The sequence below is a fragment of the Schistocerca cancellata genome, chromosome 3 (assembly GCF_023864275.1).
Source record: "Schistocerca cancellata isolate TAMUIC-IGC-003103 chromosome 3, iqSchCanc2.1, whole genome shotgun sequence".
Taxonomy (NCBI): domain Eukaryota; kingdom Metazoa; phylum Arthropoda; class Insecta; order Orthoptera; family Acrididae; genus Schistocerca; species Schistocerca cancellata.
This window is the reverse complement of record NC_064628.1, coordinates 275,288,949-275,303,912: the sequence shown is the minus strand read 5'-3', so window position 1 is coordinate 275,303,912 and position 14,964 is coordinate 275,288,949. Positions and strand designations below refer to the sequence as shown.

Below are 14,964 nucleotides of genomic sequence, written 5' to 3'. Positions count from 1 at the left end.
GTCACAAAGCAATGAAGGTTATTCTGTCTCATTATGAGTTCTAATAGTTTATAACATTATTTGTTTAAAATTCATTTAAATTTTTTTATTTTTTGGTTTAAAATTTTCGCATATTGGTACTATATTTTCTGTAGTTGTAAAGTCAAGTGTGCTATACTGCAGTTTGAAGTTCTTTGCATTGCATGTGAGTAATGTATGTAAAATACTATGTGAATTGTTTATTACATTAAATAATTTTCTGATTAAATTTTGTATTTAAAAGTATTTGTGTTGATAAATTGTTCATGTTGATGAAAATTTGATAATTTAATAAATGGTCACGCTTAGGAACAATACAAGAAATAGGCGTTACATAAAAGCCAGTGTGCTTTTGTTTGAGACGAAAGTGGCTCTGTGGAGTGGAAAAGGAGGAACGGGCGAACTGGGGCGCCACTGCGGGAAGCAAGCTATACAGTCTGTAGGTAGCAGGGATGGAGGCAACACCATTGTGCAGCAGGAGAAACTTCGTCTGCAAATTTGCGCAAAAATGTCTCGGATGAAGCCTGAAAACGACTTACGGCATAGGTGCGAGTTGTTGGACTACTGTACGTAAAACTGAACGATTCAGAGAAGAGAAATTTAACCCTTGCAACAAGATACTTGCCGGCCATATTGTGGGTAATATAGCCGTCATAACCGTCCGCCACACCCAAGCCTACAGCCACCATATAAGATTTTTTTAATTTTACTTTTGCACAGGATGAACCATTAATTTGAACTGAGTTTTAATAATCATTCTTGAACCTTAAAGAAACTGGTTCACCCTGTTATTTCATCCTAATCATATACCTATATAGGGATCCTTCCTGGTGTTTGATTAATCCAGGTCCTTATTTTACAGACTTAGGAAGTGTCAAGTTAACATAAAGAGGCAACATTTAAATTCTTTTTGTCTTTTTACTTAACTAATGCAAAGTGTTATAGTAAGAATTTGCTGATGTAAGATTCAATCAGAGTGTAGCTAAGTTATTAGAAACTGTAAAATGACTATACAAAGTTAGTTCAAAGAATAATAGCTTTTGAAACTAAACTCCGGTAAGAAAGGGGTTATCTTGAAGAGAAATGTTCAGTTTAAAAAGTCTGTGCTTTAGTATCTAACTATTTTAGTACTGAAGTTTGTTGGTTATGCAAAGCACTTTTCTAGTGCCCCCTCCCCTCTGGCCAAATTCTTTTCGCTTCCTTGAAGTTATCTACTCGTCTTTTTCTCTTTTAAAAACCTAATGTATAAGGGAGTAAGCCAACATTCTTTAAGTGGAGTAATATTTATTTGAAGAACCAAATGAAACAGTAGCAAGAAAATAAGCAAAATTGATACTTCTGCTTTTGCAATACTTCACTTTCATTGCCTGGATAGGCTGGCGACCATTAATAAAACCACCAAATGAACTAGGAAATGAGTTGTTCTAGCTTCAGTACAATGATATTCATACTGCCTTTGTATCTAACCGCTGGGTAAGATCTTAAGAAAAGAAGGGAATAGTCTGATTTAAGTATCCATTAGACCCAACACATGGTCAAACCCTGTAAAAAGGGTAACTACATTGATAAGCTTTTCATATTAACAGGACTATCCTTCCATAGAGTACTTTACATGGAAACTAAACAAAATTTTAGTAAGAGGGTTTTATGTGGCCACATAGAGACAGGTTTTCTATTATTCAGGTAAAATCACACTAAATTACAATAGTAGTGGTAGGGTTACAAGTTCATGAAATTAGATCGACCCCAATTTTTGCAGTATATATTTAATTCGTTTCAGTATTTCATATAGTGGTAGTTACATTCGTTTGATCTTCCAGGGCACCAAGTTTATTCGTCTACACAAAACAAAATCTGTGGTACGCACAACTAACATTTTATATCCTTTATGTCAATATACAAAATCTGGTAGTTGTCTTCAGAATAGTTGGTGGTATTTGACAAGTATGATGTAAATCGATCGCTCATTATATATAATCTTTGTGTTTTGGTGTCTATTTCCATGCTGCTGACAAATTGAAGATGTTCATCATCTTGAACGATCAGGTGGAAGTTCTTACGATCGTGAGGCTTGCTCGTGTCCCAGCAGTAGATGGCCAATTCATCCAGAACAGGGAAGAATAATAGCTGACCCTTCGGATCCACCGCCATTACTCCACTCTGTCCCAGTATTTCTCCTGGTAGATCAACCTGAAACAGATACATCAGTCTCGATTAGAAAGTTAGTATCAGATAACAGAAAAAGTTTTACCTGTATCACCCACTACTGAATTTCTGTAGTAATACCAAGGAACCACCCACCATTACTATTTGTATAGCATTTTTGGTTACACTACATTTTCCAAGATCACTAAGAGTATTTTCTTAAATGTGTCATTGGCTGAGTAAATAAATTTATAAATAGAGTCCAGTACATTTTACACGACGGTTAATGTCCCACAGAAACGCAAGTGAATTTGGATGTGTTTCAAGTGAGAAAAAGCGCGTAAAAAACTTGTTAGATAGGATCAGCCGCTTTATAAGGTTTTTCACTCACAGTATTGCTGTATTCATCAAAATGTCATCGCTCGGTGATTGTTATAAATAGCAGAAACACTTTGACATAATTTCCAATTGGTGCAACGAGCGACCGGCTTTCAATGCTTACAACAAAGAGAAAGAATGTGACAGTATCTGATTCCAAGGTTAGTAATGAATATCTAGATAAAGTCACATGTTAAGAATATTTGGTGGTAATACCAAGAAGCGGTACATATAGGGCCATTACGCAATTTCAGTATTAGGTGAGGCAAATAGAAAACGAATTTCTTGGAAAAGATCTATGAAAATTCAATGCATTAGTAAAGTAAATCACATTCAAGAAGCTACCGCCACTAAATCTAGAGTAGTGGTCCAGTTTTTGGAGACCTTACAAAGTGAGCTTGAGAAAAGACTTCAAGCGAGAATACAGAAACTCGATGTTGAGATCGTTAACAATTCGGTGTAGGCCACGTGAAAATGTGGCAGAAATATTGGGGATGGAAGTGGTAATCCTGGAAGAGAGGCGATGTAGTCGTCGAGAACCACTGTTAGGTAAATTTAGAGAAGGTATCGTGAATAATATCTGGGCTTTCCTTTGGACGATGACGCTGACCACAACTCGCAGCCATAGAATGCCTAAATATGAACAGAGCCGCACCACTCGCATAGGTGTAAAATTGGTATATGGTATAGTTTAGCATCGCGCTGATAAAAGAAACCCAATGGCCCTGCTAGTACATGAATGTGAGTAAATGTCTACAGTAACCACAGAATGAGTACAGTTTCCTGCAACTAGGCGCTAGATTACTCTCGTTTACGTAACAGGTTTCCCATAGATTATAATGTTAAATTTGGTTCTCTAAGATTTGACAAATGCGTCTAGAGATAACTGGTTGCACTAGCAACCGTACGAGAAACTGAATGAGAAAACGCTATCATTGCTTAGGGCTTAAAAAAGCCAACGAATTCTTCATTTCGTGTTATGAATAAGACTGTAATTTGTCATTCTCCTAGTGACAACTAAGGTAAAATTAGTTCTGCTTTCACACCATGAATGGGAATTGAACTGTAAACATTCAGGAAATGACCAGTGCAAAGCATGAGTGGAATGGCTTCGCATAAAAGGGGATTTTTGTTTAATTAGTTTGTCATAGATACTATGACACCAGTAACAACTGTACTGTTGCTGTAAATGGAAACACAGTTGCCAAGGAAAGCCGTGGTGTGAAACTTAGTACAGTTGACTTGCGCAGTTTAGCACCCGCGGCTTATAGTCTGTTTCACCGAGGTTCTCAGAAACTGAAGGATTCATATTCCAGAATCACGGCATCACACCAACACAAGTACTCACTCCATGTGGAGGTTTTCACGTATTCTGCGACAGCGGTACCCATGTGACGTTACCTGCGTCTTGATGTCCAAAACATCCCCGTCGCATGCATCTCGGATGACCTGCTTGTCGACAACGCCCTGGATGTTGCTGGCGAACGCCTGGAAGTAGAGTTTCCCATCGCAGCTCTCGTCGGCCGTCGCTCCATTTATGCCGTCCGGTAGGTAGTAGGCTGGACCTCCCGCCTTCGGGAAGAAGAAGCCGGGCTTGGGGTGGAAGTACTGGCTCTGCAGGTGTTTGGTGGTCCCTGCGGTGAGGTCCGTCACCGACAGTACGTTGCCTCTGCTGTCGGAGCTGTAGGCCGTCAGGCAACCATCTGGGCACGCGTCCACCTGAATACAAACTCATGTCTATGTATGTCCTTTAACACACTCGTTATCCGTGTTTGAAGTGAACACAGAGGTTATTTTGGACAACTCTCAATTGACTGGCATAAGAACGTACATAACTACCAAAATAAAGGTAAATCTCTTTCAGTTAAACAATGTGACTGCAGCATTAAACAATTCCAAAAACTATTTTTGTCTTTCATTTGAATGTCTATGTCTAATGAAGATTGACCATGGAGGTAGGTGAATCCTAATTCTCTCAATGACACAACCTCTCTCTTAACTATTCGCACCATAAAAGACCTTCCTCTACAAAAAATAATGACCAGTTAAAAGAAACATATGAAAAGCTACTCAGCTGTATTACGGTTTATTCCATTTTTAAAACTTTGCTTAAATACAGCTAAGTTAGAGAACAGATTTGATAACGACAGTAATATAGAAATCTTTTACATGGCAGGTAGGGGCCATATTCCGAAACAGCTCTCCCATGGAGTGGTGCCCCTGTCAGTTCACAGTTTTGCAGCACACTGGCCCAGTGCACAGAATCTGTTACAGATTTCAGCCTCATCTACCAGCAAAGGCCCTAACGGTATCTGCAGCGCTCAAGATGGACTTCGATAGTGTGAAAATAAGGGAAGACGTTTTACTCAGTGAGTAATATGGGTAAAAGGCTCGTCAGCACTCACTACTGGTGTAATGCTGCTACCGTTAGATGACTTTGGATGAGTTTTGTTGACTTGGGTTGCCCTTGCGAAACACAACTCGTAGTTGCCAGATGTAGAGGTAGTAAGAGAAACAAAATAAATCTTCTCTAGTCCTCCCTCACCCTCGTCCCCCTCGCCACATACACACCACTTAGTCGCCTCTTGAGGACCAGAGTGGATTCTTGCCCTGCACATTTAATGCTTCTATGGGCCCATCAGTGTTCTCAGTATTTCTCCTCCCGCCTCGACGGTAAAATTACAAATTGAGAACATCCTGATGAATACCTAGGCGCCAAAGGTTCATCTGTTGAGGACATATACAACTCTCCTACGAAATTATTTCAAACGAAGGGAATTAGTACCAACCAAGATGAGATGGTTTCCGTCAATAAGGGTAAAAAGTATACAGTGCTTTCTTATGGTAGTAATCCTAGTACCAATACTCAGGCTGCATCCTGTGCTATAAGGAATAATGCTCAAATTGCTGCCTCTTCGTATGTCAAAAGGTCTTCCAGAGTTTACACACAATGTTATGGGATGCTGTATGCTATGGAAACATCGCGAACATGTAAGACAGATTATGGAAACTATAATTCCACAAGACCTATCATCTACAACCTAAGACAGACAACGTTGCCACTGAACTGGCTCGTTGGATTCATCACTGTTTTAATCATCGTGTCATTCAGGACTAAGGAACCATAATTCCCATGGTTGCTATGGCAGTCGTGTCAGTTATGGAAGATGTCGACTACGTATCTGCTACATTCACTTATTTACTTGTTCATGTATTTATTTAACCTGATCTGATTAAGGCCGTCAGACTGTATCTTTCATTGGACCAACGGTTTACTTATACAATACCTCCGTTACCTCACAGCTACATAAGAAACGTAATTGTAATATGACAGTTAGTATTAAAGTGCTTTGAGTGTTTATAGTGGCAATGTGGGTAAATAATAAAGACTGTAATGATAATAGTAGTAACAATGATGACAATAACAATAACGATAGTAGCAGATATAAAAAGAATTTGTAGATGTCCAACACAGATATTTCCTGATTTAGGGCGTTCTGGCGATTGAAAAAGTAAGGATTTATACCAGCTAAGAAAACTGGGAAAATTTGTTGAAAGATAGTTGTACAAGGAAGGGTAACGAGTGCATACAGCGATACTGGTGGTTATTATTGTTGCTTTAGTAGATATGTCAATTACTTCTGAAGCTGGAGAAGTTATTCAGATCTATAATATAATGTGGGATTTTATTCCAGAATGGGGATCCTGCGATTGAGAAGACGTCGACAAATTCGCTGGATGACGGAGTGGGACACAAAGGACTTAGCACTCTTGGAAACGCCTGCTTCTGCCATGTCCTTCAGACAAGAGCGTTATTGTCAAACAAAGATATGAGGGACAGAGTACGTTGATAAGACAGTAGAGAAGACAGAGGACATGGAAATCTCTGCACCTGTACCCACACAGTCAGGGTAGCTGTGCATATGTTGCTGAAATATGATCAAAGAGTCATAACCACTTACAGGCGCCCTGAGGTTTCCTCATAAAGATCTTGCCGGATGACATCACTGTTCAATAATTCAGACTTTCCACTTTCAATACTCCAAGACTGTTTGTTGAGGGTGGTTGGTTGGTATTTGTCCCAAAGGCTAAATATGTTAGGAATTCCCGATATTTCGGGCTAATGAGCCTACAGTGAGTAACCAGTACCGCTTAGGTCTTGTATGGGTTGAACTGTAACCGTGTATTCTGTTCCAATTTGGATAGTGCACACAGGTCGACATTGCGTTTCTCGACAACTTACTTCAGCGTCATTAATTTTTTTCTTAGATACAACTTGAGGTTATCAGCATAAATGTGGTATTTCCAGTACGACAAAACTGATGACACCTCAGTGGCATATTTGTTCAGTGGAAAGAGTACAGGTCCTAATATCGAACAAAAATGGTTCAAATGGGTCTGAGCACTATGGGACTCAACATCCGTGGTCATCAGTCCCCTAGAACTTAGAGCTACTTAAACCTAACTAACCTAAGGACATCACACACATCCATCCCCGAGGCAGGATTCGAACCTGCGACCGTAGCGGTCACGCGGTTCCAGACTGAAGCGCCGAGAACCGCACGGCTAATATCGAACACTGGGGGGCGTGTGATACTACCGGTCTCCATTGTTACTTTATGTTTGAGGACATGAAGAATTGCAGGTGAGAGGTAAGTATGAGCGAAATATTTGCACTGCACTTTTCTACAAATTTAAGCTGCTCAGTGTGGCAAATAAAATATTGAAGTAGACTGTGTCAAAGGCTGTATTGAAGTCTGAGAAGCATGCGATTGTCGCCTCGTACTCATCCACAGCAAGCGTCAAATACTGTATTACCTTTATAAGTCAGATGTCGTGCAGCGATGTTTACGGAAACTAGATTGGTATTCTTGTAGTAGGTTGTAGCAGGTTGTTGCAGTTATGCACTTTGTTAAATGGCCATTGAGAAAACTACGTGGTCAATCAGTGGTGTAGGAGAACCGGCCCGGCTAGCCGTGCGGTCTAGCGCACTGCTTTCCGTGCAGGAAGGCGTGCCGGTCCCCGGCACGAATACGCCCGGCGGATTAGTACCGGGGTCCAGTGTGTCAGCAAAGCTGTGGATGGGTTTTAAGGCGGTTTTCCATCTGCCTCGGCGAATGCCGGCTGGTTACCCTTATTCTGACTCAGTTACACTATGTCGGTGGTTGCTGTGCAAACGCTGTCTCCACGTACGCGTACACCATAATTACTCTACCGCGCAAACATTGGGGCTACACTCGTCTGGATGAGACGTTCCCAGAGGGGGTAGGGGGGGGGGCTCCACTGGGGGCCAAACCGCTCAATAACCCTGGGTTCGGTGAGGGGCGACGGTGGGTGAGTGGACTGCTGTAGCCTTTTGTGGGTTTCTGTACCACTGAGGGCTATGGGGGTGGGGAGGGGGGGGGGAGAGACAAAGCCTCTCCATCGTTTCTAGGTCCCAAGTTCAATACGTACATACATACATATGTACGAGAAATCCTCAGGGCGAATAAGTCATTTATGCTGATTGTATAAAATATAGCTCTTTTTTAATGTCTGCAGTGCGTTATTTTTTGGCAAGAGTGATACATTCCATACAATATGCACGATGCTAAGGGGAGACTGGAAGTACGCTCACGTATACTTGGAATTGTAAACAAGTAGCCGGTCGATGCGGCCGTGCGGTTCTAGGCGCTTCAGTCTGGAACCGCGTGATCGCTATGGTCGCAGGTTCGAATCCTGCCTCGGGCATGGATCTGTGTGATGTTCTTAGGTTAGTTAGGTTCAAGTAGTTCTAAGTTCTAGGGGACTGATGACCTCAGAAGTTAAGTCCTATAGTGCTCAGAACCATTTGAACCATTTTTTGCAAACAAGTGCCTGAAAAGAAAACATTGAAACATTATTTAAATATTGTAAGATCATAGCTGTTAGTACTATATTGAATGGAAATGAGTCATGGGCCACTAAAAGGATGTAGCAGTATGGAAATAATAAAGAATAATGAGATCACGAACCAAACGAAATGTATCATAAGTGGCATGACCACATTAGCAGGAAATATACTAAATGATTATCTCTCATGATCATTAGATACAAACCTAAAGGAAGATAAAACAAAGGAAACAATTGAAAAAAGATTTCTTTTGACAATATGTAGTTGTGTAAAATAGAATCAGACGTTGCTAGTCAGCAACACTATCATAATTTTATAGTCAGTTCTCATACGGAGATATAAGGTCATTTTTACATATACTGTCTATTCCAATAAGTACTCACCCATAAATAGGTGTACAATGCGTTGCAGGCTGCGTTCTGGATAACTGTGGAGCTGATGATCTCATCTTTTTGCAGGTCGAAGATAACAATTTTGGGTGGACACACGTTTTTGGGACTCGTTGTCAGGTCCAAAGCACCGTTGTCGAGAGCGTATAGTGTATCATCATCCGCCCACGTTTTCTGAAACAGTCAGTGAATGAACTGGGACTCGTTGTCAGGTCCAAAGCACCGTTGTCGAGAGCGTATAGTGTATCATCATTCGCCCACGTTTTCTGAAACAGTCAGTGAATGAACTCAAAGTTGAAACCATCGACGGCAGATGTGCGTTCTAGAATCGTGGATTACTGCACAGAGGAAAAGATTAATCTCCTTGCAAGTTTGTATATCTGGTCCTTACCTGATTGTTGCTTGCTATCTACTATTTAAGTAATCGTAATAAAAATGACAGAAGAAACAGTGACGAAGAACAGCTTTCATCAGTTACTGACTGAAATTACACGATTCAGAAATGAATGTGTACCACTACTTACGATGAGAACGATTTTAAAACCAAATTAATTTTTACGTAAAATACAACTACAACAACGCCAAAAGTAACAATAAACTGGACTTCTGTACCGATAGAAGTTAATGTGTCCTACAATTTATTCAAGATAATGCTCGACAGGTGAAGATGTGAAGCAATGCCGAGTAGATTGGAATAAGCAGAAGATTATTTCATCATAGAGGGAAATGGCTTGACTGTTTATTTATTTTATTACACAAACATTTCACCAAGTAAAATTAAGGCCCCGCCTTTTGTATGCAATCAGATTTCTTTGAAGGTGGTATAACAATGTGTATATAACTAGCGATACTCACAATCTTAATATGATTAATAAAAATAAGGAAAATATTTACAAAAATTAGATAATTATTGCAACATTCTCAGTTAATATTATGGAAAAAGGTTTTTGACACTGTAACGTTAGTGTAAAATGAACTAAATACTAACAACCTGATAGATAGGTCAGAAGCACTGGAAATGTTTATTGAGTACTAGCACTTTTTTCGGGATGAAAAAGAATAATAGATGTTACATAGAAAAGATTCTGAAGAAAGAACGTGGTGAATGGAAGAAATGGACACAGATAACCAGATAAGGATGAAAACGCCAGGAAGACCTCAGCACAGAGACTGCTTGTGTGCAGAGTACGAATGTACATGCCACGAGGGACTCACGGTCGTTCTGCTGACGTCCACCAGCTGGGTGTTGCAGTCGGTGATGGAGTCCTCGGTGGTGTGGTGGATTTCCAGGTTGGGGTAGGGCTTCAGGCGCGAACTCTGCTCTCCGTCACAGGGGATGGTGCTCAGCGTTACCGGGATGCCGCGACGGACAAGAGGCGTCGTCACGATTATGCGGTTACGCTGGTGATCGTCCACTGCGACAAGACGAACATAGGCAGATCATATTGTGTTTTATAATCAGACATCTAAATTGACATAACATTCGCTGCAAGTGCAACATGGCCATAAAGGCATCACACGATACTGAATTCACCCATAGCAGAGTACTAGCTAAAGCAAATCTACACCCACTAACTGCTTCCGCTTCTCCTTTTATCTCTAATTCTATGATCTGATAGCGTCTGATGTACTTTTGCGTACACGAATTAGACGCAGTGTGTTAGCCTGAAGCAATTTAAACAGAAATGGTTAAAATAACTTATAAAACAACGGTGCTTATTTTATGATTTAATTTTATCTCCTCAAAAATTGTTACTCACTTGTGTGGAGATAATTGTCAGTTACCAGTTGTGACTCATTGACATTATCTGCAACATATACCCATTTGAGCATCCAACGTAACATAATATGCTAAATAATGCATCAATACGGACAGCAACCTTACTTTCCTGTTTCACCAGTAAATGTCACAGTTACACGTATGTTATCTTTCTGGAGTTTTTCGTATTAACAATAATGGTACACCTAAACCTAACGCTGCAGATCCCACAGGCGTCACTAATCGATCTCCTACTCGCTCCCTTACTGTCCCACTTTTTGTAGAAATTAGCACAGTAGAGTTACTGATCTTACTGTCTTTCGGCCACCTCCTTGGATATGATCAGCATCATGCTTTCAGCCTCATGCCATAACAAATATCGGATGATAAGAAGTAAGAGTAATGTGTTTCTAACTGGAATTCTTACTTGTTAAGTCGTATGCAAAAACCATTTTAGGGTCATAGCGCCCGCTGGCTATCATTTCCTTCTCCAACGTCCCATCGTCTCCGAAGTCGTATTCGAGCTCTTTGGCGGCCTTGATGGTGACGAGCATCGACTCCTCGGAGGCGCCCTTGCTCCTCGTCCCTGGGGACGCCTTGCCGGTCCTGTGGGCCGCTCTGACTCGACCGCCGTGCCTCGTGGCGTGGCTTGACTTGTGGTGAGCGTCACCAGCCGCCACCAGCAGCAGCACCAGCAACGCAAACGTCGACACGCGAGGTCCCATCTCGTACCTGTTTGTGAATATTTTGTAAGTAAAATTCAGTACCCTATCAATATTAACTAGATGGAAACGAGAAATCAAGACGTACCTAGATGCAAAGTATTGTCATTAGTCTTAGGACTAATTGTTTTTCGTGTCGGTGTTTCAGTGATCTTTTGCTTTAATCTCCTTCATCAGCAGAAGTCCAGATGCTGCTAAATCTAATTTGCTTAAAGATTTTTTTATCCGAACGAGCGATCCAACGGGCACCAGTTGTTCTGTTAAGATAGATGGACTGTAATAATCCTTACGGTAAGGGAAGGGGGGGGGAGGAGGGAACATTCGCCCAGTATTTACCATGTGGATTGCCGTGCATGCACTAGACTGCCGTTCAGTAAAAGCGGCAGACTATCCGATCGGAGCATTCACATAAAGTTGCAAAACATTAAGCCATTCCTGAAAGGACCCGCGGGACGTTTAGAGACCAAGGTCGTTTTTTATCCATTTCTCTTGTTTTACATGTATTTTGAACTGATCAGTATAGTATGTTGAATAGATATTTGTCCCGTTTTGTTAATAAAATTTGTGCAGAGGGACGGTTTGTAGCTTTCGCAGTCACCTTTCTGCCATGGAGGGAAAATTTGGAAAGCTGGTTAGTAGTACGATGTGAATGTGCTAAAACGATAGATGCATTACTCTCATCATTTCTTGGTTTTAGTTGGGGTAATTTATTGTAGGCACCTTGGTTTACTTGGATCTGGAAATGTTTTATTCCTTTTGCAAAAACAGATCGCGTCGGCTTGATTGGATCAGTATGCATTACTGCTTATGACCACACTGTTGCTCTAATAGCTTTTCGAAATTCACTATAAACGGTAAAAGTGTCCTCTTTTTCGACTCGTGTAACGTGAAAGTCTGAATGACTTCGTGAGCGAGTTGTCTGGCCACAATAAGAGCAACATACCCACTGACAGGTTTCAAGCTCACAGGTAAACATACAAACCAAGCCTGAGGTAGTTGTTTGCTTACATTTCACACAGTAAACATTTGTAGGACATCTTTTCCTATTTCACAGTGTTTTTCGGCTGTATCATCTTGTTGACACTTGATTAAATTCTACTCCTGTTGTGTCGTAGAAGAACTGTTTGACGGCATTTTACTTTTTGTTGTTCCCGTAGAAAAGTAAATTCGTTGTCGTAATTGAGCAGCTACAAATGATGGAAGCTAATAGCATGCAGCAGATAATTACAACACAAAATCAGTTCTAATTTAGCAAAAACCATACCTAAATAGTGTTCGTAGTCCTCGATGTATTCGAGTTGAACTGTCTCAGGTGCCACTCAGGGTGTGGGTGTGGATGATAAGATTTGAAGAAAATATATCCAAAACGACTGTTCGTACTTATTCCCTGTATTTAGTTGCCACTGAGGCATTTAAAAGTGTGAAGTGCAGTTTGTCCCTTGTTTGTGTTGTTCAGTGTAACAACGAGATCGCGAGAATGAATACTGCAGCGAGCCAATAATCTTATCACCGGGGTTTGTGAAGTAAGATGAAGCCACACTACTCAATACCACAGGTAAATTTAAGATCCTCTCTGGAGTTGTATGGGGTAAAACAGCAGAGAACACGACATTGTAAATGAGTGCAATATATGCCAGCAGGCGATGTAGAACGTATGTGCATGTGATCGATTTCAACCAAAATTTTTACATGTGTTGCTTAGTATCTGGAAAGAAATACAGCAGGGGGAGGGGGGGAAGGGGATGAAAATCACTATCCTTCTATTGGGATGGAGGTGATAATAGGGTAATGGATAGAGAAGGGCTGAGGGGGAGGTCAGAGATGAGAGATCACAGAGAGACGGCAGGGGAGAGATGTAGAGAAAGACAGACAGAGAGAGAGAGAGAATGAGAGGGACAGAGAAGGGAAGAGGGGATCGATTATAGAAGGTTAGAATAAATAAACAGCTAGGCAATTCCATGTTTCTCAGCTTTCATGTAACAATGTCATGAAGTACAATATAACGAAATAATGTAATATGTACAAAAAAAAAACAGTGTGTTAGCAGTTTTTTCTCTGTGTCAAATTGTATTTCTTCAAACACATCACGTAATTTGCTACACGATGTTTTCTGGATTATCATAATTGCACCACTATTTGGACTACCCCTGTCAGTATGGGCCAATCGTTTTGTGTACACGTGTGTACACCCAGCGCTTGACCTGTCCAGGGAATAATACACGTTAATGGCTTGGTCTTGCCGCATGTGCTTGGAACTAAAAGTATGCAACTCAAGAAACGTATGACTTGTAATACTTACAAATATTAGTCTGCAAATGACGTAATTTCTGTTTTAATTGTGTTGAGGGCCATGCTCAGAAACACCCGCACTTACATGTTTTACACCCTGTGTACGTAACGTGTTGCAGTGTTTAGCGACAGACCCCTCAGGGTGATAGATCGCGTGATGAGTACCTTTGTTAGGAACAAACAGCTACGTGACGCTTCCTAAGGCCATCGTTTCACTGAATTCGTGTGCTCTAACACGATCAAATTTCACGAACTAGCAGGGTCTACTAAGCACCTGTACTGCATCTATCTGCGAACCATCTACGGCAGAGGATGGGTAGAGTGATTCTGAACAAGCAAAACTTAAGAATTATTCTCTCTGAGCGGAGAAAGGTACATTAGAAACTACGCCTACCCGCTTTCAGGCTGCGCAGAGGACTCGCATAAATGCAAAAAATATTGTCTGTAACAGACAACGTTTGTGGCAAGGATTTTGAAACGACTCCTGTATATTCCCGTGTGCCTTCCAGAGTCCATTCCTCACCTCAGTCTCTCATCAACTTTTTTAATTATATCAGTTACGTACATAAGAAAATGCCATTTCGTGCCTTGGGTACAATAAAACATCTGTTGCTCTTATTGTGAAGGAATGAGGTAGCTTATGGGAGTAAGCACCTAGGTACGGGAAACAAGAAACAATGAGGCTTTTCTCAATGAACAGTCAATTGTTTCAAGAAACAATTTCGTACCAGCGCAGACCAACAAGCGATTACCAAAGTCGACGACTGTTATTCATTCTGTGTTAAATACTACACCTCAAAGAAAGGGGCAGCGTAAATTTAAATGTCTGACTTTTACTGAAAAGCGATGTTTGTCATCACTAATTCTCAGGTGTTACCAATCCTTCTTAACACAGGTACTGTTGCAAGAAGTTTGTTTGAAACGAATACGTATCCAGGTGTTTACGAACTGAAACGTTGAGAAAGGGAAATAGATGATATTGCCACCATTATAACGCTAACAGTGTCCATAATAACTAACAGAAATCGACTACAAAAGCCACTGTGCTTACCTTAAGTGTGGTCTGCCAGAAAGTGAGGTGTGACAACTTCTGAAAGTACCTCCGTCTACGGAAGTTATATATACGCTAAATTCAGTAGTAACTGCAGCCGGTTTCCACATTATCAACTTGTGGAACGTCATTATGATTTATATTGTATTGTACTTCTATCAGCAACTTGTTCCTGCAATGAAACAAAGGAAACAATAGAAGTAGATATGGAGTGTGTTGATAACTCGGCACAATGCTTAATTTCCATCCTAGGCGTTATTCTCGATGCTTCCATGGCATTCAGCAAGTTATACGTGACTCCAGGTGGTGGTAGATGGCTAGCACACCAGGAAGCTCAGTCT

The 14,964-nt window shown here is 40.8% G+C and overlaps 1 protein-coding gene across 1 annotated transcript; it reads right to left on the bottom strand.

The window, feature by feature from the left end:
* Positions 1-1,782: 1,782 nt before the first annotated feature.
* LOC126174937 (major royal jelly protein 2-like) lies at positions 1,783-14,651 on the bottom strand. The gene is made up of 6 exons (XM_049921393.1): positions 14,624-14,651; positions 10,989-11,293; positions 10,018-10,217; positions 8,797-8,976; positions 3,943-4,260; positions 1,783-2,208 (listed from the first exon to the last, which is right to left on the bottom strand). Exons 2-6 carry the CDS (start codon positions 11,284-11,286, stop codon positions 1,888-1,890), a joined length of 1,317 nt encoding a protein of 438 aa, XP_049777350.1. The 5' UTR covers positions 11,287-11,293; positions 14,624-14,651; the 3' UTR covers positions 1,783-1,887.
* Between the last annotated feature and the right edge of the window lie 313 nt (positions 14,652-14,964).